The sequence below is a fragment of the Prionailurus viverrinus genome, chromosome C1, assembly GCF_022837055.1.
Source record: "Prionailurus viverrinus isolate Anna chromosome C1, UM_Priviv_1.0, whole genome shotgun sequence".
Lineage (NCBI taxonomy): Eukaryota > Metazoa > Chordata > Mammalia > Carnivora > Felidae > Prionailurus > Prionailurus viverrinus.
This window is the reverse complement of record NC_062568.1, coordinates 90,336,559-90,364,185: the sequence shown is the minus strand read 5'-3', so window position 1 is coordinate 90,364,185 and position 27,627 is coordinate 90,336,559. Positions and strand designations below refer to the sequence as shown.

Below are 27,627 nucleotides of genomic sequence, written 5' to 3'. Positions count from 1 at the left end.
ACAAGATTAGTATAGACAACATTAAAAACATGCATTTGCATGTAGAATCAACTAGAAAATTAGAGTGAATGGATGCAACTACTATATGATAACATGAGAGATATTATTTGGTTGTGATCAATAAGAAATTCACTTCTTGTTTATTATTTTTTAATTTTTATTTTGAGGCAGGGGAAGGGCAGAGGGAGAGGGAGATGGAGAATCTTAAGCAGGCTCCCTTGATCTAATGACCTGTGAAATCATGACCTGAATCAAAATCAAGAGTTTGAGGCTTAATCAACTAAGCAACCCAGAAACCCCTCAAATTCACTTGTTATTTAAAAGAAAAACTAAGTGCTGGCATTGTAAAAGAAGAAAAAAAAAGCCTTACTAGATTTATTTATAATTGCTATAAATTATATTATTGAAGTTGACTTCCTTTAATGTCTTATGTCCCCCAAATTTATATTAAAAATTTATATACTAATGAAATTGGAAAAATAACTTGCCAATACCCAATTATGTCACCATTTTTTCCATTCACAATCATATAATTAGGTACATTTTGACCTCCTGGTAAAAAAATATATATATACACATATATATATTTAATTATTAAAATATTTTTAAATTTTTAAAAGTAATTTAAATTAATAATTTAATTATTAAAATAATAATTAAAATATCAAAATATACCTATATATCTATATCCAATGTTCAGATATATATATATCCAATGTTCAGAACTACCAATGATAGGAAAAACAGGTTGAATCTTTTGTTTTTTGAGAATGAAATGTTTACAATTAAAATGAATTCTGCACACTCTGCATCTATGCAATACAGTGTGCAGGTATACAACATGCTAGGTGGAGGTCTTCTGGCACAAGTGTTCCACAATGGCAGGGACAGCACACAGATGTCTTCACACAGGCCAACCACATGGGCCTCACTTGCCTCATCCAGAGCACCAATATTTGTGCTCTGAAAGGGCAAGTCTGTTTAGAAGTCAGAGCAATCTAATTTCAGATGGAACTGTATCATAACAGGCAAAGGTTTCCTCACTCCTCCAGGAAAGGATGCACTATGGAGAGAAGCTTTTATAGCCAGTTGCCTCTGGGGTGCTTTATCACTGACTGATTGCAAGCCCTGTGCCTGGTATGAGCTATGGTTTAGAGAAATCCTTTCTCTCAACACCCTTTCTCTTTAGGCTGGAGTCAGACTGCTAGAGGTGGCCCTCTTTAGAGTGTTGGCAGGCCACATGCTGCTGAACACCTTGCCTCAAGTTTGGGGTATAAAGGGGAAATGAGATGGGGAGGGGATGCTAAAAGATATGTCACCTATAAATGTCTGGTCTCTTCCTGCTAAATTTGATGGTAAATACATATACTTTTAGAATAGCCTGTTCTTTTCTTTAAGCAGCTTTACTGAGATGTAATTCATAATGCCATATAATTCACCCACTTAAAGTACACAACTCAATGATTTCTCATGTCCTCTCAGTTATGACCAACCATCACCACAGTAAATGTTAGAACGTTTTCAACATCTCAAGAAGGAACCCCATAATCTTTAGCTATCAATCCCTTAACCACTGTCCTGCCCCCAAAACCTAAGCAACCGTTAATCCATTTTCTATCTCAAAGGATTTCCCTAAACTCTCATAGACAGAGAATTAATAGTGTATAGTCTCTTGTGACTGTACCCCTCACTTTACTAATTTTGTAATGTTTTCAAGGTTCACCCATGCTGTAGCATATATTCATTTTTAGGGCTAAATAATATTCCATTATATGGATATACCATCCCATTTATCTGTTGACAGACATTTCGGTTGTTTCCAACTTTTGGCTTTTATAAATAATGTTCCTGAAAGCATTCACGTACAAGTATTTGTTTGGACATATATTTTTCATTACTCTTGGGTATATACCTAGGTGTTGAAAAGCTGAGTCATATGGTACTACATTTAACCATTTGAGAAAGTGCCAGATAGTTTTCCAAAGCAGCTATATCAGATTACATTACTACTAACAGTGTTCAAGGGATCCAATTTTTCCAAAACCTTACCAATACTTGTAATCTGACTTTTTTTTTTAATGTTTATTTTTGAGAGAGAGAGAGAGAGAGACAGAGAGAGAGAGCACAAGTGAGGGAGCAGCAAAGAGAGAAGGAGACACAGAATCTGAAGCAGGCTCCAGGCTCTGAGCTGTCAGCACAGAGCCTGACACAGGGTTTGACCTCATGAACCATGAGATCATGACCTGAGCCAAAGTCGGACCCTCAATCAACTGAAACACCCAGGCAACCCTAACAAAATGGTCATTTGACTTTTTGATTCCAGCCATCCTAGTGAGAATGAAATGGTAGCTCACTGAGGTTTTGATTTGCATTTTTCTGACGATTAATGATGCCATTTTTTTTTTTCATGTGGTTTTGGCCATTTGCAGGTCTTTTTTGGAGAAACGTCTATGCAAACCCTTTGCCATTAAAAAAAAAATTTTTTTAATGTTTATTTTTGAGAGAGAGAGAGAGAAAGCGAGCGGAGAGGGGCAGAGAGAGATGGAGAGAATACCAAGCAGACTCTGCCCTAACAGTACAAAGCCACATGTGGGGCTCGAACGCATGAACTGTGAGATCATAACCTAAGCCAAAATTGGGTGCTCAACCAATGAAGCCTGTATTCAAGAAACAGTATTTTACCAGAGAATAATCTGTTAGGATTTTATCAGAGCCTGACTGCTCTAGAAGAGAAATAGCCACCTCCATTCCCCTGTAGCCATACTTTCTTGCCTAAGTGGGGAAAAGCGACTGAGAAGCACTGGTTTATTTCACAGTCTAGGCATATGAGTTCAACAAAAGATTGAGACCTATGGACTATAGAAAGCTTCCCCTCCCTCCACAACTTATACAACTACATTACCAGAAGTCACTTACTAAAGTTCTTTTCACTTGGTTAATCATGTCCACCTTTCAATAAAAAAAACTATTATAAGGCATACTGAAAGGTAAAAAAACAGTCTGAAGAGATGGAGCAAGCATCAGAATCAGAGTTATATATGTCAGGAATGCTGTAATTCTTTAAAAAATATGATAAATATGATAAGGCTATTAATGGGAAAGGTAAACAAGCAAGAATAAATGGATAATATATGCAGAGATAAGGAAATGCTAAGAAAGAATAAAAACGAAATGCAGGGGTACCTGGGTGGCTCAGTCAGTTGAGCTTTTGACTTCAGCTCAGGTCATGATCTCACGGTCCGTGAGTTTGAGCCCCGCGTTGGGCTCTGTGCTGACAGCTCGGAGCCTGGAGCCTGCTTCGGATTCTGTGTCTCCCTCTCTCCTTCATGTGCAGTATGAAGAATGCCTTTAATGGTCCCATTAATAGACTGGACATGGCTGAAAAGAGACTCTCTAAGCTTCAGGATATAATAGAAAATCCCCAAACTGAAAAGCTTAAGGAAAAAAGACTTGGAGCACTGGGGTGGTTCAGTTGGTCAACTGACTGAGTCCCGATTTCAGCTCAGGTCATAATCTCACAGTTCATGAGATTGAGCCCCATGTCGGGCTCCATGCTGACAGCACAGTGCCTGCTTGATGCTATCTCTCTCTCTCTCTCTACTCCTCCCCTGCTCTCTCTCTCTCTCAAAATAAGTAAATTTTAAAAAGACTGAAAGCAACATAATAGAGCATCCAAAAACTATGGGAAAAACTATAAAAAGTGTAACATACAAATAATGGGAATACCAGAAGAAGAAGAAAGAGAGAATGTAAGAGAAGAAATATTTGAAATAATAATGACAGAACTATTCTATTTAATGTCAAGACACCAAAACACTGAACCAGAAAGTTCAAGGAACATCTAGCAGGATAAATACCCCAAACACTGTACCTACGCACATCATATTCAAACTTCAGAAAATCAAAGATAAAATCTTGAGAGAAAGTCAAAATTTTAGGAAAAAACATAGTGCCTATACAGCAAAAGTAAGAACTACATACAACTTCACCTCTTTAACACAACAAGAGAGCGAAGAGAAATATTTCAAATGGTGAAAGAAAAAATTCACCAACCTAGAATTCTGTATTCTATGAAATTATTTTTGAAAAGTCAAGGAGAAATGAAGACTTTGCCAAACAAAAATTAATAAAATTTGTTGCTAGAAGACTGGCTTTGCAAGAAATACTAAAAGAAGTTCTTCAGAGAGAATGAAAATGATAAAGGTCAGAAAATCAGATCTATATAAAGAAGGGAAGAGTGTTAGGAAATGAATAAGTGAAGATAAAATAAAAACTTTTATTTTTCTTATTCTTAATTCTCTAACAACAGTATGATCAAAATATTAATAGCAAAAATGTATTCCATTACATTCTTTTTATCTGTTGAACTATGCTTTACACATTAAGTGACATGATTGACAGCAATCTATCTATCTATGCTTATTCATAAGTGAAATGAAGGACAGTGAGGATACAAGGGACTACAGGGAGGAATCAGGATTATTTTAATATTATAAGGTACTTGCAATGGCCATGGTATGGCAATGATATTTTAGATACAATACCAAAGGCACAATCTAATCAAGAAATAATTGATGAGTGGGACTTCATTAACATAAAAACATTCTGCTCTATGAAGGACAACGTCAAGAGAATGAAACAATAGTCAGATTGGGGGAAATAGTTGCAAAAGATAGATCTATGAAAGACTATTTTCCAAAATATAAAAAGAACTCTTAATAAGAAAAATGAACAACTTGATTAAAAAATGGCAAAAGATGTAAACAGGCATCTCACCAAAGACACACAGATTCCAAGAAAGCATAGGAAATGATGTACAACATTGTAAGTCATTAGGAAATTGCAATGTAAAACAACAAGAAACTCATATATACTTATTAGAATGGCTAAAGTCTCAAATACTAACAATACCAAATGCTGACAAGGATGTGGAACAACAAGAAATCTCAGTCACTGCTCTGGGAATGCAAAATGGTAAAGACACTTTGGAAGAGTATTTGACAGTCTTACCATACAATACAGAAATCATGCTTCTTGATATTTATCCAGAGGATTTGAGAACTAATGTCTAAACAAAAATCTGCACATGAATGCTTACAGCCAAACTGCCACAACTTGGAAGCAACCAAGATATTCTTGAACAGGTGAATGGATAAGCAGTGGTACATGCCAGCAGTGGAATACCACTAGGCACTAAACAAGAATGAGCTATCAAGCCATGAAAAGACATAGAGGCACCTTAAATGTATATTAATAAATCAAAGAAGCTTATCTTAAAAAGTTACCTACTATGTGATTCCAACTATTAAATAGTCTCAAAAAGGCAAAACTATGGAAACAGTAAGATGGTTCCCAGAAGTTACAGAGAAAGGAGCGATGAAGAAGCAAAGCACAGAAAAATTTTAAGGCAGTAAAACTATTCCACATGATACTACAATGGTAATGAACCAAAATGTAAACTAATGGACATAAGGTAATAGTAATGTGTCAATGTAGGTTCATTGATTATAACAAACATGCCATTACGGTGCAGAATTTCAGAGTCAGGGAGGTTTTACTTTTTAAGTGCAGGGGGTATATGGAAGCTCCCTGTACTTTCCACTCAATTTTGCTGTGACATGTGATCTTAGAAAATCGCTTATTAATTAGTTAAGCACCTGACTCTTGATTTTGGCTCAGTTCCTGAACTCATGGTTTGTGAGACTGAGCCCCCACATCTGACAGCACAGAGCCTTCCTCGGATTCTCTCTCTGCCTCTCCCCTGCTTGCATGTCTCAAAATAAATGAATAAACTTAAAAAAAGTTGTTTATTTATTAAAAAAGAAGTGGTGAGGGAAGGTTGCTTATACCAATCTCTGCCTTCCATATACCCCAAATTCCCCTAATAAAGCCCACCAAGTCTATAAATCTTTTTTTTTAAGTTTATTTATTTTTTTGAGGGGGGGGTGTGGAGGCAGAGAGAGAGAGAAAATCCCAAGTGGGCTCCACACTGTCAGTGCAGAGCCTAACGCAGGGCTCAAACTGGCAAACCGTGAGATCATGATGTGAGCCAAACCAAAAGTTGAACACTTAACTGACTGAGCCACCTAGGCGCCCGAAGTCTATGGATCTTCTTAGCTAAGAGTACCTGTGCTGATGTCATATTGCTTAGGATCTTGAGCTGGAGGCCTTTTAAGTCCCAGGGCCTAAGAATTTTCAAAGTTCTATGAGGATTTTTAAAAACAGGAGAAATAAAGTAAAACACAAAACAAAACGACCCCCCAAAACAAATTACTAGCTCCAAATGTCAATAATATCAGTTCCAATGATAATAGTATAATCAAGTATTCTCTATGAAGTAATTCATTACACCCTCACAACTCTCTGTGATAGGTAAAGTACCAGTATCATCCTGTCTTGTGAACAAGGAAACAAAAGCATAGAAAGGTTGATGAATTTGTCCAAGGTCTCAAAGGTGGTTAATAGTAGTACTAGGATTCAAACTTGGCAGTTAGACTCCAAAGTCCTGCTTGACTAAAACCCATATTTGACATAATGTAAAAATTATATTTAATGTGGAACTTGGTATTCTTTTGCTATGTCTGAGTTCATGTGTGTGTGTATGTGTGTGTGTGTCTGTGTGTTGGAGGCAATGGTGTACAAAACGAGATTCTGAGACCTAAGAAGCATTCTTAACTTCAGGTCTTGCCCCTTTCTTTCCTGACTCTCAGTTTCCACAGTGTGAAACAGGAAGGGCCACTATTTCAGACAAATGATTGAATAAAATGTAGGTTGTACCAAATACGGACTATTAAGCAACTAATCATAAGAACCAAGCAACCAACTGAGGGAGATTTTTGCAAATCCTATCTCTGATAAGGAATTAATATCCAAAGAATTCATACAACTTAGTAACAACAAAACAACCTGATTAAAAAAAAATGGGCAAAGGATCTAAGTAGACATTTTTCCAAAGAAGACATACAAATGCCCAATAGGCACATGAAATGATGTTCAACATAACTAATTATTAGGGAAATGCAAATCAAAACCACAACGAGATAGCATCTCATACCTGTTGGAATGGCTATTATCATAAAGACAAGAAGTAGTAAATGTTAAAGAAGATGTGGGGAAAAGAGAACCCTTGTACTCTGCTGGTGGCAATGTACACTGAGTGTAGCTGCTATGGGATACACTATGAAGATTCCTCAAAAGATTAAGAAAAGAACCACCATATGATCCAGCTATTCTATTTCTGGGTATTTATGCCAACCAAAAATGCTGATTTGAAAATATATATACATTTCTGTGTTCACTGCAGCATTATTTACAACAGTCAAGAAATGGATATGTCCATTGACGGAAGAATGGATAAAAATGTGGTATGCACGCGCGCGCGCACACACACACACACACACACACACACACACAGTGAAATACTACTCAGCCACAAAAAAATAATGAAATCTTGCCATTTGCAACAACATGGATTGATCTCCAAGGTATTATGCTAAGTGAAATAAGTCATTCAAGGAAGGGCCATGGCGGGGTGGGGAAAATAGTTGAAGGGGATCAACTATAAGGTGATGGATGGTAACTAGACTTTTAGTGCTGATCCCTGCATAAAGATGTCTAATTATAATGTACACCTGAAACTATATAATGTTATATACCAATTTTATCTCAATTTAAAAAAATTTGTAAATAATTCCATATGTCTCCAAAACCAGGAAAATAATACATTTTCATTAATTAACCACTGGATACACATCTATAATGCCTTTTCTACATTTTCTACTGCTTATACTTTGTCTCTTCACATGACCCCTTTGTATTATTTTCTACAAAGAAATAGGATGATTCAGATTTGAACCAAGCATGGATGAGCAAACTTTGTTTTTTATAATTGTTACTTTTTCAAAGTTTCTTTCAGGCTTGCAACTTATCAGCACGTTGGGCAAAATTATTTCCGAATTATCCAATTTGAAAAATCTTTTCTCAAGTTTCTACCACATATGAGCTCTAAGAATTCAAACAACTATTCACAGATTAATCCTTTGGCTGCATACATTTCAACCTTGCTTCTCCTCCACTATTCATATCCTTCCAGCACCAGGTACCAAGGACAAGTTCACAAAGCAATGCATCTGCCATTCCTGCCCTAGGAGTGTTCCTGGAAGTCATTCCCACAGTGAGTTGACTATAACTTAACTATACATGGAAATTACTGAGTACTATATAAATACAGATCACTAAACTCATGCTCAAATATAATGTGGTAACCTTATAAGTCAGACTCTCCCCCTCCTCCATGTTTTACTGGTTTTTGTTGTTGTTGTTATTCTTTTTGATCATTTATTCATTTATTTTTTATTTATTTTTTATTATTTTATTTTATTTTAATTTAATTTTTTTTAACGTTTATTTATTTTTGAGACAGAGAGAGACAGAGCATGAACGGGGGAGGGGCAGAGAGAGAGGGAGACACAGAATCAGAAGCAGGCTCCAGGCTCTGAGCCATCAGCCCAGAGCCCGACACGGGGCTCGAACTCACAGACGGTGAGATCGTGACCTGAGCCGAAGTCGGACGCTTAACCGACTGAGCCACCCAGGCGCCCCTATTCATTTATTTTTTAACTTTTGTAAGCTGTCTCTGTGCTAAGGATAAGCCTGAGGTATAAACCTGAGGTCTTCTCAGTTCTCTTCTGAGCCTGTGTCTTTTCCCAGGCATGCACAGTCACTTTAAAATTTATGCACTTGTGTCTGGATGTCTTAGTCCTAAATGTCTGGTTCCCAAATGGAGAAAAAAAAAATGAAATATTAGGGGTATGGCATCAGCCCCTTAAATCCTCTAGAAGTTGCTTCAGTCAAAAGGCGGGGGAGGAGAATGCAACGGGGAATAGGTGCAACAACAATGGATGCCCCCACTTCATCTGTACCTCTATGATGAAAAGTACCAATCAGTTATCAGAGATTTTTTTTTTAAAGTTTATTTTGAGAGAGCAAGAATGGGGGAGGTGCCAAGAGAGAGGAAGAGAGAGAATCCCAAGCAGGCTCTATACTGTCAGCACAGAACCAGATGCAGTGCCTAAAACTGTGAACTGTGAGATCATGACCTGAGACGAAATCAAGAGTTGGATGCATAACCGACTGAGACATCCAGGTGCCCCCAGAGAAGAGGTCTTTGATATGTGGAGAAAAGGGTTCTTTTTGCTTATCCACAAGTCATGTACAACTTGCTCCAGGAGCATGTATGAAGCTGTCTGCCAAGGGGCTGGAGGCAGAAGATGGTAGCTGTTACTTTGGTAACAGTTGCAACTGACTGAAATTAACCAAAATTTACTTTCCAGTAAATTTTCACCAAAATTTTTACCACAATTTACTGTCCAACTTCCTGTGGAAGTTGCAAGCCTTCAATATAATTCAGTTACAAAATTATCACATTGGACAGATTCTGTGAGTGCCAATTAATGTCTCGGTGGGAAGACAGATTCCTGATGATTCCTACTCTGTCATTTTCCCAGAATCGTCTACAATCCATTTTTAGTTAAGTTTTACACACAGTGAGAGATATGAATTGAGCTGCTGTTTTTGCTTTTCCTCTCTCTCTCTCTCTCGCTCTCTCCCTCTCCCTGTCTGTTTTTGCATAAGGATATCTAATTGTTCCAGGAACATTTGGTGAAAAGACACCTTTGTACATAGAAGTGCTTTGCATCTTTCTAAAAAATCAGATGACTACACAGATCCCTGACTGGTGAACATATGGGACATCTGGGGGAGAGTGGAGTGATTAGAGAGGGCATGGAAACTCCCATTCCCCATACCTTGCCCTACACATTTCTTTAATGTGGCTATTCCTGAGCACTGAGGACAAAACTGGAATTTCTGGCAAGGCTAAGAAGCACCAGCAAAGAAAATTAATGACAAAGGGTTAAGGGCCTAGAGAGGAGTCTGATCCTTGAGACTCCATGCATCCTGACCAGACCCTGGCATCTGCCCTGAAGTAGATGTTAAGGTTAACCTCACAATATAAATCCTAACATGGATGACCAATCCTAGAAAAAATTTTAAAAGGCCTAGAAGGAAACAATTAGAGGAAAGAAACAAATTTAACAAAATCTGGCAGTAGAACTTAAGGACTACCAGAAAGTAAGATTTAATGTGCAACCTTCAGTTCACCATCTCTTTTTTCACAAGTTCCAAAAAGATGCTACATAAAGAAAACATTGTATATCTCCCAAGAAAAAGCTTATGAGGTATTGAAGAGAAAATCTCTTCTCCTTAGAGCTTACTCTTAAGACAACTTAATTCCAATAAATCGGACCATAAATGCAAACTAGGACCCAGGTAACCACACAAAGGACAATTTGAGACAACGTGGATGACTCTCATGAGGCAGTTGGTGGTTTTCAATATCTAGAAAAAATATTCTGTCTTTGCAAACAGGGCTCAACAGACATAGTATAGAAGAGTTCAAAGTATCAGTCAACTAAGGGAAAGGTTAAGGCTGTAAAAAGGAGTGACAGTGGGGAAAAATAGGAGAAAATGAAAAACAGCAGGAAAAAGGAGATGAAGTAGAGGCACCAAAACTGGAATCACAGTCCTGGTTGGAGGTAGGATGCATCGTATAGTAAAAAGATCCTGGGATAGAAGTCAGATGACCAACGTTTGAATTCTGAGTTCTGCACCTTTTAGTTACATAATGTTGGACCCATTGCTTAATATTTTAATCCTTATTATTCCCATCTGTAAAATGGGAAAATTGCACCTTTTACAAAGGATTATGTAAAGAATGAATTATGAACATATGTGAATCAAACATACAAAGAAATTATTCAAATCAATTTGCCATATATGTGAGGCTCTACTTCTAGATTTTCTGTCCTATTCCACTGACCTACATGCCTCCACTTTGTTGATGACTATACACAAAACTAGTGTGAATTTCCCAACTTCTTTCTTTTTCAAAGATGTGTTAGCTATCCTTTGCCTTTGCATATGGATTTTACACTTAAAATGCAAATTTCTAGAAAAATCCTTCTGGAAATTGTATTATTTGCATTGAATCAATACAACAATTTGAGAAGAATGGTCATTTCAAAAATGTGGCTCTTCTAGTCCATGAACATGGTATTCTACTTCACTTATTTGGATCTTTCTTTTATTCCTTTTTTAACATTTTGTAGTTTTTATATGTTTAACTTTATTTAAAAAATAGCCAAACTGTTTTTATAAAGATGGTTATAGCATTTTGCTTTTCCACTACAATATATGAGCACTTAACAACAAACAACTTTGACAAATGATAGAAATGGGAGAAATTTAGAAAACTCCATTCTTATATTAAATAATGATACACAATAAGCATAATCCAATGTGTAGTTCTGGCTGTGTCAACTAACAAGAATATACAGGTTACAAAGGGGAACCAATCTAATGTAAACACACCAGAAAAAGAAAGTACAGTGGGGAAGATCTATTATAGGAATACAGACTGAAAAAACGGGAAATATTCAGACTATAAAGAGATAATGACTATGAGAGATTACAGAAATGGTAAAGAATAACAGACCAGGTAAATAGAACATAAACTTGTTCCACAAATCCTGCAATATTATGTTGCTCTGAGACTCAAGTAAGGTATCATCACAAAAAGAGCAGAATGTATATTACAAAGTAAGTAATCAAGCTGCAGATAAAAGGAATCATCAAACTGTGATTTTTTTCCCCACCCTAACCATAGTCAGTTGATGGGATGAAAGATATGGAAAATCCTTCAGGAAGATATGGAGAATTTATTTCTTCAATCCAGTCAGACAGTTGGGTATGGGGATGTTTCCCATTCAATGAACTGACTTTTGATATAAAAAAACTTTGGGAACCCAGTGTTCTGAGACAATATCCTGCTCAGAAGACCATACATGCTCATCAGTGTAACTGGATACCTGAGTGCTCTAAACTTCAAACTGTAGGAAAAAGTAAGAAGTTGCTGTTTCATTTAAGGGAATATAAGAATTCAGATGCAGTGAGCCATGTGCATGGGACAGATGGCTTCTCAGGAGTATACTCATCTCCTGTTAGTTGAGTTCTTTGAGCTCTGTAAAATAGCAGATTCTGAAGCACTAGGAACCAGTTCTGTGAAAAGAAGCTCAAATGTGCATAAGAAAATCACAGAGATGGAAATAATGTCTCATGTTTCTATAGCAGAGCAAATATTAAGATGTATTTGAATTATCAAATAGTGGTCAGGACCAAAAGAAGCCGAATTAACTGAAGCAAACTATTCACCTAAACAAGGTACACCTATAACTCAGTTATAGAGATAAGCCAACATATGAATCCAAGAACTATTTTTCTTGCTATTTAGATACATTTGGGAGCAAATTAAAAATCTATCCAGATCTATGAAAATGTATTACTTCATGAAATATCTCAAAGTTGTAATATGACTTCACAGCTCTTATGTAACCCTGAGTTAGAATTGTGAATATCCTAAGTGTAAGCTTCTTTTTTTTAATTTTTTTTTTTAATTTTTTTTTTTTCAACGTTTATTTATTTTTGGGACAGAGAGAGACAGAGCATGAACGGGGGAGGGGCAGAGAGAGAGGGAGACACAGAATCGGAAACAGGCTCCAGGCTCTGAGCCATCAGCCCAGAGCCCGACGCGGGGCTCGAACTCACGGACCGCGAGATCATGACCTGGCTGAAGTCGGACGCTTAACCGACTGCGCCACCCAGGCGCCCCAATTTTAATTTTATTTTTGAGAGAGAGAGAGAGAGAGAGAGAGAGAGAGAGAGAGAGAGAGACAGAGTGTGAGCAGGGGAAGGGCAGAGACAGGGGGAGATACAGAATCCAAAGCAGGCTCCAGGCTCCAAATTGTCAGCACAGAGCCCGATGCAGGGCTTGAACTCACAAACCGCAAGATCATGACCTGAGCTGAAGTCAGACGCTTAACCGACTGAGCCACCCAGGAGCACCATCCTAAGTGTAAGCTGCTTGATGGCAAGGACTATGTGTTTGTATTCCTGGCACCTAGTATAATGCCTGACATACAACAAGTAGTTTATAAATTAATGAAGAAGTGAATAATGAATATCCCACAGTTTTTTTTTCCATACCTTTTTAAAAAAATTCTAAGTTGATTTATCTGTTTTTGAGGGGAAGGAGGGGCAGAGAGGGAGAGAGAGAGAAAATCCCAAGCAGGGTCCACACTGTCAGCACTGAGCCCAATGTGGGGACTCAAACTCACAAAACCTGAGGTCATTACCTGAGCTGAAATCAACAGTTGGTTGCTTCACCGACTTAGCCACACAGGCGTCCCCACTCCCCAAGTCTTGAGAATAAATATACATGAGCAAGCAAAAACTAAAGCAATAACTGGAGCTTGTGGAGGGACACATAATTAAGCTTGGCAAATTAATTATATTTATCAATTCTTTCTATGGAAAACCTTCTAACATGAGAAGAAAGGAATTTAAGCTATTAAACAACACGACCAAAGAGAATGAGAGAAAAGAAAGTAACGGGTAAGGAATTTCAAACAATTTTTGGAAAAGAGAAAGTATGTAGAGGGTACGTTCTCGTTAAAACATGGTGAGTGAACATCTACATTTATTCTCAATCAAAATGAGTACAAAACAATATGAATATGCTAACTCATCAGGGCAAAGATGATGCCAACAAAACAAAATAAAACAAAAAACGAAAAACCCAAACCACAACAGTCAACAATGTGAACATATTCTAGAAGTAGAAAAATAGATGAAGATGCTAACAAGACTGAGAAAACAAAATACTAACAACTTAAAAAAGGCTGTCCACAATTAAAAGCATCAGATACCTTAGGAGTGGAAGTATGAGATGGTAGCTAAAACCAGAACAATGGTTGAAAGTTTGTATAAGGAATGCTTAAATGTCCAGATTCTCTTAGTCATTCTTATCCCAACCCACAAGACCATAGTTTTATTGTATAAAGAAACTGAATCAGGGTTCAAACCTAAAAAAAAAAAAAAAAACGATAATAGAAGGTGGGGAGAGGTGCCATATGAAAACAAGACAGGCTGAGATAAAGTCTACATACTGAGGATTAAGAATATTATTATGCTTCCCTTGTTTGTGACACAAAGGTGGTAGCTAAGTTTAAACCTCCACAAACAGCAGAAGAGTGGAGGATACCTTTTTCCCTTAAAAAGTTTAAAAGGTCATGGGGTGCCTGGGTGGCTCAGTTGGTTAAGCATCTGACTTCAGCTCAGGTCATGATCTCGCGGTCTATGGGTTTGAGCCCCACATCAGCCTCTGTGCTGACAGCTCAGAGCCTGGAGCCTGCTTCAGATTCTGTGTCTTCTTCTCTCTCTGCCCCTCCCACACTCACACCCTGTTTCGCTCTGTCTTTCAAAAATAAATAAACGTTAAAAAAAATTTTTTTTAAAAGTTTAAAAGGTCACAGAAAGACACATATCAACATATTAATGTCCACATATTAACATTTGGGGATTTCCCAGTGAAAAGCTCATACTTTTCTAGTCAAAAAGCTCTTCTAATCAACTAGTCAACTTTTTACATTTTCTTTTTTTTTAAATTTATTTTGAGAGAGGGAGCATGTGTGTGCACATGTGTATGAGTGGGGGAGGGGCAGAAAGACGGAAAGAGAAAATCCCAAGCAGCCTCTGTGCTGTCAGTGCAGATCCCAACGTGGGGCTCAAACTCACAAACCCTGAGATCATGACCTGACTTGAAATCAAGAGTCGACTGAATCTTAACTGACTGAGCCCCCAGGGTGCCCTAACTTTTTACATTTTCAATCTTAAATATGAATGGACTTTCAAATATCGACAGACACTGAAGAAAGCATCCAATATGAACAACAGAGAGGAAAACAAAATGAAAAAGAAATTCAGAGTAAACATACAATGCAGCAAACAGAAGAAAAGTTAAAAACAAAAAATAAAATAAAACCAAAAAAATCTCAGCAGCAACAAGAACCCTAAAACAGTAAATTCCTTTCACATGAACATTTAGAGGCCATGGTAGGGTTGATATTTTCCTTGTTTCAATGTTGTTGTGTTTCAGGAAATAGAGGCCCAAGGAGATAGAGAAAGGTGGGGGGGGGACAGCGGGTTGGTGGAATAGTCAGAACACACAGAGTATTTATCAATTAAGTTTGTCATCTTCTATGGTGTGGTTTGTGGCCCCCCCAAACAATGACAATAGTAACATCAAGGATCTCTGATCAAAGATCACCATAATCAAATATGATTATAATGAAACATTTTGAAATATTGTAGGAATTACCAAAATGTGACACAGAGACATGAAGTGAGCAAATGCTGGTAAAAAATGGCACTGATACATTTACATGACATAGGTTGCCCAAAATCTTCAATTTGTAAAAAATATACTGTGAAGCACAAAAAAGCAAAGCACAATAAAATGAGGCATGCTTGTATGGCTAGAACAATAGTGGCTATGAGTTGGTAAATACTGAAGCTGATAAAGAGTACATGGGGATTCATTATACTATTGTCTACTTTTGTATATATTGAACTTTTTCCATAATAAAATATTAAAAAGAAGACCAGCAAATAAGGAAAAAACAAAAGCTGGGGAATCAGGAACTTGAGAATGCAATAGAGCAGAATGGATGACAGGTGTGCACCATGTCCAAAGAAAAAGCAGTTGAAATTAAAGTAAAACAGAGGTCTGTGGAAAGGGGACCTCCAGGAATATGAAAAAAAATACATACATATATATTTTATGTGCTTGTATGACATTTTGGAAGTTGACAGATCTGTTGGAATCTTTGAATACAAATTATGATGGTTTTATTGAAAAACAAAAGATTGAAAAAAGGAAATAATTATAATATAAAAAGTTAACCAAGAAAGAAGCAGTCTACTACTTAATCTTTTAGAGAACAATATTTAATTTATTTAGCCCATGGTGAATCCTAGAGACACAGATAGTGAATTACCAGATAATTCAAACACTGGAAAGAGAGTGGAAGAAAAATGGTGACAAGAGGTGTTTAAATTACTGCTCTTTTACTTTTTAGTTTTGTGATTTGGACAAGGGACTTCTTCCAAATCTGTTTACTCATCTATAAAATGGAATCATTTTAGTATCATCATTCTTAAGAGAACTGTTGAAAGAATTAAAGCTAATATATATCTAAAATATATGCCTTATATATAAAATGTAATATGCAGCTAATAAAAATGACATATTTTAGTTACTGATTGGAGAGATATTCTAACAATAATGTTCAATAAAAAATCATAGTACAGAAGACTATATATAATATGGCCCTAATTAAATAAAATTGCCTACCTATTCATCTCCATTTCTCACTCTTTCTCCTTCTGTCTCTACCTCTGACCTCTTATTGACCTAAGTAAAGAAGTTATCTAAAGAGAAAGTTATCAAAACACACTTAGTAATGGTTATTTCTACATAGTGAGAATTTAGTTAATTTTTACTTATTTAAAATTTTTTTCTTGTTTGATTTGTTACAATGATCATTTTTCCAAAGCAATACAAGATCTTTAAATTAGTAAAAACAAAGGAAAATAAAACAACTTAAAAAGACAAGATTAAAGCATGGGGTAAAGTGATGCTGATTGAAATTAGCAGATGACAGCATTACATGCAGGCTATAGAGAAAAATGAAAACAATTTAGTTGTTAGTATACTTGGAGTATAGCATTTTTCTTTCTGGTTTTATTATATAGTATTATACTTTTTTTCATACATATGTATGTATATTTTATATGTTCTTACTCATATTAAGCCAAAATCTACCTCCCTATTAAGTTTCATTTCTTGATAATAGTTTTGCCCCCTGAGGCCACAAAGACAAAAGTCTAATTCCTTTCAAACATGACAGATCTTTAAATATTTAAAGACTTGTTCCCCTTAAGCCTTCTCTTTTTCAAATTCCTATAGGCTTCATAAGATCAAGCACTATGTCTTATTCATCTTTGTATTGCCGGCAGGTCTGAAATAATGTCTTAAATATAGTAGGCAATCAATAACACAGGCATTTGTAGAGATGAATATGAAATACTCTCACTATTCTGGTCACCCTTTCCCAGCTATGTTTTCATTTGTTAACATACTTCCTATAATATAACTTTTAGTCCCCTCTCAGTTCTTCATGCTCCTTATCTCCAATGACCTTTCTAAAACTCTACTCCAACCATTCCAGTTCTACCTGGTAAATTCAGACATTTCACTCTGTAATGCCCCACTTTCTGGTCCAGTTGTTCACTTATACCCACTGTATCTTCACTATCACATCAGGACCTTTCCGTCAATTGACCACACTACTTTCACTATATCCACAACATCCTTCCTGTCTTCATGCCTTTCCTCACCTTGCATGGATTTCCCAGTCCATACATCAACTTTGCTCTTATTAACATCACATAATTTCCTTGCCCCACAGTCCGCCTGTCACAAGCTGGTAAAAAAAAAAAAAAAAAAAAAAAAAAAAAATCTTGGATAGATACAACCAAAAGACTTTTCTAAGACTGTACCCACACTACTAGGTGTTGCTGGGGAAATTGTACCTTTGCCAGAATATGAGTTCCACAACAAATCTAAAATTGCTGTTCTCAAATGGATACTCAGTGTGCTGCAGTCAATTATGCCACACTAATCTCATTATCTCACTCCCCTTTCAGCAATATTTCACACTGTGTAGACATCCATCAACATTCGCCCTTCTATTTTTCCATTTCTCTAAGCACATGACTGTCTTTCCCGTTTCCAAAAAAATTAAACTCATCATCTTCTTGCCACCCTAAAAAACATAGATATTCTCAATAATACCATGTAGCCATAAAAAAGGACGAAGTTATTTACACATACAAAAAAAAAGAACAAATAAGTGAACCTCTGCTTAGGTCCATAAGGACAAAATAAAAAACAATGCAGATGTTTATACTGTGTAGCATCTGTGTAAAAAATATGTATCTGTTGGATGCCTGGGTGGTTCAGTCGGTTGAGCATTTGACTTCAGCTCAGGTTATAATCTTGAGGTTTGTGGGTTCAAGCCCCACATCAGGCTCTGTGCTGACAGTGCAGAGCCTGCTTGGAGCTCTCTCTCTCTCTCTCTGCTCCTCCCCCCCTCAAAATAAATAAACTTAAAAAATATGAATTTGCTTGAAAATGCACACAATTTCTGTGAAAAAATTAAAAACAACGTATAGTTTCCAGAAAAAAGTGAGTGAAAATATTTTTCAAAATACATACTCTTGTATAGAAGTTTGAACAATGTGAAAGTGTGGTCTTAAAGTGATGTACAAACCAGACTTGTACATCTAGTCATGTATGTGCCTTTCATGCTTTGAAACCCCACACTGAGGAGGCTAGCAGGCAGAGGGAATGGGGAGTTATTGTTTAATGTTTGGGATGATGAGTGAGTTCTGGAGATAGATGGTGGTGATGTACGCACAACATGAATGTACTTAATATAACTGAACTATAAACTTAAAAATGGTTAAAATGGTAAATTTTCTCATGTATATTTCACTGTAATAAAAAAAACTCTTGCAATACTAACAAATAAAAAACATAAAACACCTTCCAGTGCCTTCTTACTGCTATTCTGATGAAGAAGACCCCATATAATACACCCATAACTAACTCCGTTCTGTCTTGAGACTCTATTTTATTAGCTTAAAAATATTCATATGACCTGGCCTACTTTTAGTTCCTCAAAGGCTTAGTAGTGTCTTTTGCTCTCAGACTTAGCACATAAAATTTCTCTTCCTGGAATGCAAATAATATCACTTACTCACAGGATGCCCTTTCGGTCCTTTGTGACGTGAATGTTCACTCTGTTAAACTCTGCCATAATATCCTTTACTTCCCTTTTATGACACTCACCACAACTGTTATTATCTGGTTAGTGTTTGTTTGACTTGAGACCTCAGTGAGGGTTGGAACCATGTAGGTGTTGTTCTGTAATGCATATCTGATGCCTAACACATAGCATTGCAAATAACAGATACCCTATAAATATTTTTTGAATGAATAGGTTAATTCAAAATTAAACCCACTCCAGATATAGTCTAATCAATGAGTGGAGTAGAACCATCCCTTACCCGGAATGTTAATCTGAATAGTATGTCTCAGTATTACCTTATTTTTACCAGTTATGACAGACCGGTGGCTTCAGCTTAGCCTATGTTTATTCAAAACCAGAAGTCTTTTTGAACTAAACTAGTGATAATAGGTGAGGATTTCTCAAATCCCTTCCACACAAAGCAGACTTTCTAAGCATAACTGCAAAATTTGTCCTATTAATTTTTATCTAATTATTTTTCAAACTTATCTCTGCCATCCAGTATATTCACCATTTCTCTCAGATTTTAGTCATTTGCAAATGGAATAGACCTGACCTCTATTTAGCTCATAGATAAGAACATTAAATGTGACAGTGCTGAGGACAAAATACAGTGCAATTCCATAAGAGACATTTCTTGAAGCTGGCAAGACCTATTAATTAACACTTGTGGAAAATGGCTACAAATACCTTTAATATGTATTGACATCCAGCATTTTCTCTCTCATAAAAATTTAGACAACTATTTCTCCTAAGAGGTAGAAATGGCACAAAATATCAGCAGTAATGAAAGTTTGGAAAATTTGATAGATTTTCATAAAAATATGCTGAGATATTCTTAACCTTTAAGCATGACATTAGGGAGGACAAATTTGTCTTCCCATAGTGTGCCTTTTGAAGGTGGCTGCCGATAACAGAATGCTTCGCTGGATTATATATGTGTCCCCTTTTTCTGTGTAAAAGAACATTTATTAAAGTTGCCATTTCTGAGGTCTTTCTTACTGCCAGGAAAAGTGAAAAAAAAAAAAAAAAGGCAAGATGAAGTCAGATACAGAGCAAGCCATTTAATGTTGCCAGGTGCCTAGAAAGTGACAGAGCGTGACTGGGTGATCTGTTAAAGTCTTTCCTAGCTCTAATGTGCTACTGGTTGATGACTGAATGTGTTGCCTATCCAAATCATATTTGTATTTATAGCTTCTCCTAACTATAATGCAGTACAGTGAATGATGTAAGAGATTGTGCATATGGGATGTTCTGGTTGAGTAATACTTTCTCTGTGCCTCTCAAGTCAAACCAGGTAGCTAGACTTCTCATCTCCAAACCACATTTGCAGGAGTATAGTTCTGTTTGTGATCTCATATGTATCTAATAAAATTTATCAAGATTAAGTTGTATTTTTGCTCAAGCTTCATTTAACTTAATTTGAATACAGCCATGATATTTCAAATATAAAATATGGGTCTAGAACTGAATATCTAACCATAATGTGCTTTCTGCACAATTATAGTGTGAAAATGACATCTTTATGAAATCAAAACATTATGGACAAAATTTAACATTCCAAACTAACTTAAAATGCCAGGAAATGCCTTGATCTGAATCATAGTTTATGATACCATACTGGTTTCAAGGTAAAGAAGTAAAGGAATAACATAAAATTTTTGAAACGGAATCTGGAAGAAAATGTCTTTTGAGAAGCATAGTAATAATCTTGAAGTGGCTTTCTCTAGTAAATAGGAAATAGAACAAAATCTCCCAATCATAAAGCATTTCCAAAATGTCATTTTTTCTTTGCAACAGCATATATATTAATAATCAAGAAAGGGCCAGTTATACACTTCTGTTCTCATATGACAAATCCTAATCAGAAAAGATGAAATTCTCTGACTCTAGGATTTCTTAGTCCCCTAAAGATAAATCCAATTAATATGTTTGTTTTATGTAAGCAAACTTTTGGCATTTATAGTCTGCAATAATTGTGACTAAGAGCTTCCTAACAATATGTAGCATCATGTCTATTTGGCATTATATCTTAAAATTATTTATTATTATTTATGTATAGAAAGACATGATGAGATGTTCTAGTCACAGGACTAGAATAATCTTGAAATTCATATGGAACCACAAAGGACCTCAAATAGCCAAAGGAGTCTGTAGAAAAAAGAACCAAATTTCAAGATACAGTACAAAGATATAGTATTCAAAGAGTATGGCAGTGGCACAAAAATAGACACTTAGATTAATGGAACAGAGTAGAGAGCTCAGAAATAAACCCACACTTATACAGTCAATTAGTTTACAACAAAGGGGGCAAGAATATATGATAGGGCTAAAGACAGTCTTTTCAATAAATGGTATTGTGAAAACTGGACAGCTACAAGCAAAAAAAAAAAAAAGAAAGAAAGAAACTGGACCACTTCCTTATACAATATACAAAAATAAAATCAAAATGGATTAAAGACCTAAATGTGAGACCTGAAACCATACAACTCCTAGAAGAAACATAAACAGTAATCTCTGAGACATCACCCTTAGCAACGTATTCATGGATGTGACTCCTAAGAGCAAGGGGAAAAAAAGCAAAAATGAACTATTGAGATTACACCAAAATAAAAAGCTTTTGGAAAGCAAAGGAAACCAGTAACAAAACAAAAAAGCAACCTATGAACAGAGAAAGATATTTGCAAATGATATATCTGATAAGGAGTTAATATACAAGACATAGAAAGGACTTATAAAACTCAACACTGGAAAAGCAAACAATCTGATTAAAAAATGGGTGGAGGATCTGAATAGACATTTTCCCAAAGAAGACATACAGATGGCCAATAGACAGATGAAAAGATGCTCAATTAACACTGCTAATCATCAGGGAAATGCAATTCTCCAAATCATATTTGTATGATTCTCCAAATGATATGATTCTCCAAATCCTATGTGTATTTACAGCTTCCTCTAAATATAACCCAATCAGAATGGCTAGTAGCAAAAGATAAGTGTTGGCGAGGATGTGGAAAAAAGGAATCCTTTGTGCACTGTGACTGGGAATGTAAAATAGTGCAATCACTATGGAAAACAATATGGAGGTTCCTAAAAAAATTAACAAGAGAAATACCATATGATCCAGTAATTCCACTACTGGGTATTTACCCAAAGAAAACAAAAACACTAATTCAGAAGATATACGTATCCCTATGTTTATAGTAGCATTATTTACAATAGCCAAATTGGAAGCAACCCAAGTGTCCACTGATAGATGAAAGGATAAAGAAGATGTGGTATATAAACACAAAAAAATCATCATCAGTCATAAAAAGGAATGCTATTTTGGCATTTATGGCAACATGGATGAACCTAAAGGGTATTATGCTTAGTGAAATAAGTCAGACAGACAAAGACAAATGCCATATGGTTTAACTTATATGTGGAATCTAAAAAACAAAACAAATGAACAAACAGACAAAGCAAATTCTTAAATACAGGGAATAGACCAGTAGTTGCCAGAGGGGGAGTGGGTGGGGATCTGGGTGAAATAAGTGAAGGGGATTAAGAAGTACAATATTCCAGTTACAGAATAAAACATGGAGATGAAAAGTACAGTACAGGGAATATAGTCAATAACATAATAATATTGTATGGTGACAGATGGTGACTACACCTCTTGTGGTGAACACTGTACAGAATTGTTAAATTACTATGCTGTACAACTAAAATTAATATATCATTGTATGTCAACTATACTTCAATAATTAAAAATTAATTATTATAATCAATGATGTATGCTGAATTTTATCAAGTTACATCTCAGCATAAATGGAGATGATATATTGAAGTTTTTCCTTTTCATTATTAACATGACTATATTAATACATTTTCTAATATTAAACTGTACTTGCTGATATGAATCCCATTTGCATATGGCTAACATACTAGGTATTTTAAGAAGTTTCTGGTTTATACTAATATTGAAGATTCCTACATTTACAATCTTAAGTAAAAATAGGTCTGTGTGTGTGTGTGTGTGTGTGTGTGTGTGTGTGTGTATGATACTGTGTGACAGTATCAGTGTTCATCTGACTTCATACAGTTTGGAAGGGCTCTTTCTATCTCTGTTCTCTGCAGTCCTTTAAAAAGCACCAGAACACCATGACTACATAGGGTTATTTAAAAAACTTGTAGAAGGATAAAGGAAAACACACACACACAGAAAAAATGTACGGGACTAAGGGACTCATATCACAAAGAGCTGATTTCTATAACATATAAGATTTCCAGTATATCAGTAAGAAAAAAAAAAATAGCCAGTAAGTTTAGTAGAATAAAAGGTAAAAAACACGGGGCGCCTGGGTGGCGCAGTCGGTTAAGCGTCCGACTTCAGCCAGGTCACGATCTCGCGGTCTGTGAGTTCGAGCCCCGCGTCGGGCTCTGGGCTGATGGCTCGGAGCCTGGAGCCTGTTTCTGATTCTGTGTCTCCCTCTCTCTCTGCCCCTCCCCCGTTCATGCTCTGTCTCTCTCTGTCCCAAAAATAAATAAACGTTGAAAAAAAATTAAAAAAAAAAAAAAAGGTAAAAAACATAAACACAACAAAAAGGAAAAAAATGACTCTTACATGTATGAAAAAATGCTCAATTGCATTTAGTAACATGAGAAGACAAATGTGTATAACAACTACCATCACATTTCATCAGCAAAATGAAATAATTTCTATTTGAACATGGTGGCAAGGCGTGGGGAAACAAACAGACAATCTTATTGCTGGTGGGAATATAAATTGGTATAACTATGGTGGAGCATAGTTTGAAAAAAATCTAAAAAATATACAAATACATTGTACCAGCAACTCCTCCTCTATAAATTTATCTTGCAGACTTACTGCTATGTGTGTGACATGAAATATTAAAATAGCTTGTAATTATTGAGTACTCACTACATGCCACTCACTGTTCAAACCTTATAAATATTAGCTAATGTAAGTCTCCTAATAACTCTTTGAGCCAGGAATAATTATTTTCTCTTTTTAGAGCTAAAGATGTTAAGGTATGGGGAGGTAAAGTTACTTTTATAAAATGAAATATGGTAAGTACTGTATAGGAATATAAAAGACAGGTGGCCCAGTTCTAGTTTTGCATGCTCTTTGCCAATACAAAGAGAGGCTCTTTGCCTCTCAAAATGTGCAAGGGTATTCACTGCTGTATTGGACCCATCAGCTATTTACCACAAAGGACTATTAATGGTAGACTAAATAAATTATAGTGCATTTAACAAAAAGAGGGGCACCTGGGTGGCTCAGTTGCTTAAGCGTCAGACTTCAGCTCAGGTCATGATCTCATGTCACGTGGGTTCAAGCTCTGCAACGGCCTCTGTGCTGACACCTCAGAGCCTGGAGCCTGCTTTGGATTTTGTGTCGCCCTCTCTGCCCCTCCCCAACTCGTGTTCTGTCTCTCTCTCTCAAAAATAAATAAACTAAAAAAATAAACTAAAAACAAAAGAGAGCAAGAAGAATGTCAAAGCCCTTTTAAGAACTCATATAGAAAGCTCTCTAACACATACTAGGTGAAAACAGCAAACAGCACACAATGTGTACATTATACTACTATATATTTATATATATACTTATATATTTATATATATACTTACATATTTATATATATGCATATAAATGACATGAAACGATATTATACATACAGAATCATAAGTACTTTTTTTTTTTAACGTTTATTTATTTTTGAGACAGAGAGAGACAGAGCATGAGTGGGGGGATGGTCAGAGAGAGAGGGAGACACAGAATCGGAAGCAGGCTCCAGGCTCCAAGCTGTCAGCACAGAGCCCAATGCGGGGCTTGAACTTGTGAACCACGAGATCATGACCTGAGCCGAAGTCAGACACTTAACCAACTGAGCCACCCAGGCGCCCCAATCATATGTACTTTTTAATCCATGGAGTATCTCCAGAAGGATACACAATAAATCGCCAACAGTGGTTACCTGGGAACGGAAATGGTTGGCTGGGGCATGAGTGGATTGGGAACTTACTTTTCACTTTTGTAGACTGTATACACTTATCCAGTCAATACAAATAAATAATTTCAAAAATAAAATAAATGGGAGGTAAATTAGAATAAAGAAAAACTGTCATTACCTACTTCTTTTATTTTATACATAGGTCTTCCACAAAAGATTTTACTTGAAGAAATTATTCCATAACCACAAAAGTTCGAAAAACGCTGGAATAAAGAATGACTAATGAAACCATAATGTTCACAGTAAGTATATGAGGATTAAAATTAATAGGAAGTAGTTTTTCATACCTCATATGGGCATTACAGTATCTTTTGGCATACTCGGTCCATGTTCCAAATTTTTGTGGAAAGAGAGCTTCAATCTGCATGAAAAGCTGTAACAACACAAGGGCTCTCAATATGTTGCAACATTTTGAAGTAAATATTATTACTATGATAAATCCAGTTAACAAAATAATAAAAAAAAAGAAAAGAGAAAATCTACCTCTTCTTTCTCAAGCCTCCTCCTCCCCCTTCGTCCACCCATCTCTGCCATCCTAATCTTCAGGGATAAAACTGCTATCCTTTTCTCTAACGTACATTTATATATTTTGTATGCCTACATAAGGATATGTATACAATAAAACCTTGATTGTGAGTAACTTGTTCTGCGAGTGTTCTGCAAGATGAGCAAATATTTCTAATAAATTTTAACTTGATAAATGAGCAATTTCTTGCAATACCAATAATATATGATGCTGAACGTCACATGATCACAACTGAGCCAATGGTTCTTCTCACTCTCTCTCCCCGAGAGATTGTGGGTGATCGTCTCCCATGCTAGGATGCTTGGTCTCAGGCCATGGTGTTTGGCAGAAACCAACGATTTTTCAGAACACTGGAAAGCGCTAGTATATTTTTTGTCACTTCAAAGCACCTATGGACAGTCCTTTGCTTTTCCATACAAAAGTGAGCTTAGGAATCCTTTGCTTCATTCTAGGTCATACTGCCTGCAGATACAGACACTTTTCTCTGCTGCCTTCTTGCCAGTTATATTAAATACAGTATATGACAAGAGTTTACTAACCCTGTACTGTAGTCAACATCCATTGGTAATAGTGAAAGTCATCCTACACAATAACCCTTGTCTCTTGTCTCCCTCACACCAGCCACGAAGGTTTTCAAAGGTAAATGCAAGTTCATTTGTTTATTTTTCTTTATATTTTATATTTTAAAATTATTCTGTTATATTACATTATTGTAATAATTTTTATATGAATATTCTTGTGTCTTGGAATGTATCATCTGAATTTCCATTATTTCTTATAGGAAAACTCACTTTGAAATACAAGTGCTTTGGATTACAAACATGTTTCTGGAATGAATTATGCTGGCAAACCAAGGTTTTACTGTATATTCTCTTTTATTCACATGAAGCTCATCAAATATGTCTTAGACTTTATCAAAGTACATATACATCTATTTGTACTTAGTTTTAAAAATTAACTAAGCAAAGTATTACCATAATAAAGCATTGTTTAAAAGGCCCATGGCACTCATTCCTACGTAGAAGTACTGTAAAATATTTAAACAGTCTCCTGATCATGGACATATAGGCTGTTTCTAGCTTTTATACAGTTATAAAAGTTAATAACATCATATAAGTCTATGTATGTGTATGTGTGCATACATAAACATATGCAGGTGTAGGTATACGTATCTACAACATCTATCAATAATTTATCTATTCACTTACCTATCTATCTATCCATCCATCTACCCAACCATCCACTACCCACCAATCTGCATCTCCATTAGATGAGACTGTAGAATATATTTTTAGAAATGAAATAGGTGGGTTTCAGGTATGAGCTTTTTAAAGTTTGACGGATGTTACTGTGTTACACTGTAAAATGCAGGTCCCAATTTATATTCTCATCAATAATATGACATCTTTCATTTTTATAACTTTGATAGGCTACACACAGTAATGTCTTTTATTTTAGTATGTTTTTTAAAATTAGCAGCTTCATTGAGAAATAATTCATATATCACTTTTATTGTTCATACTTTTACAGTGTATAATTCACTGGCTCTTCATATATTCACAAAATGCCTCAATGACCACTATCTAATTCTGTAATATTTTTATCACTATAGAAAGGAAGCCCATACCCACTACTAGTCATTTTCTATTCTCCCTCTCCTTAATCCTGGCAATCACCAATCTGATTCCTATTTCCATTAATTTGCCTTTCTTGATATTTCACATAAATAGAATCATACAGTATGTAGCCTCTGTGTCTGACTTCGTTCACTTAGCATAGTGCTTTCAAGGCTCACCCATGTTGTAGAATGTATCAGTACTTCATCCTTTTTATGGCTGCATTTTCATTATCCATTCATCAGTTATGGACACTGGCTTCTTACTACTTTCTGGATATTACAAATAATGCTACTATGAACATCTGTATCTATATAATTTTTTGTGAGTATGTGTTTTCAGTTTTCTTGTGTATATACTTAAAAATGGAATTGCTAGGTCTCATGGTAACTCTGGTTTTAACTTTCTAAGTAATTGACAACAAGTTTTCCAAGGAGTAAAATTTATAGCGGTACATGTCTATGTTAAAAAAGAAGAACAATCTCAAATCAATAACCTAATTTTCTACCTTAAGACATTGGGAAAGATGGGGCGCCTGGGTGGCGCAGTCGGTTAAGCGTCCGACTTCAGCCAGGTCACGATCTTGCGGTCTGTGAGTTCGAGCCCCGCGTCAGGCTCTGGGCTGATGGCTCAGA

General features: G+C 35.9%; 1 protein-coding gene across 6 annotated transcripts in view; it reads right to left on the bottom strand.

Moving 5' to 3' along the window:
* ZRANB3 (zinc finger RANBP2-type containing 3) overlaps positions 1 to 27,627 on the bottom strand; it is a 311,003-nt gene that overhangs the window by 87,631 nt on the left and 195,745 nt on the right. For all 6 annotated transcript variants that reach the window (XM_047873303.1, XM_047873301.1, XM_047873302.1 and 3 more), the window contains one exon: positions 25,138 to 25,223. In XM_047873303.1, coding sequence (XP_047729259.1) covers positions 25,138 to 25,223 — 86 coding nt within the window. The remainder of the gene's footprint in view (positions 1 to 25,137; positions 25,224 to 27,627) is intronic.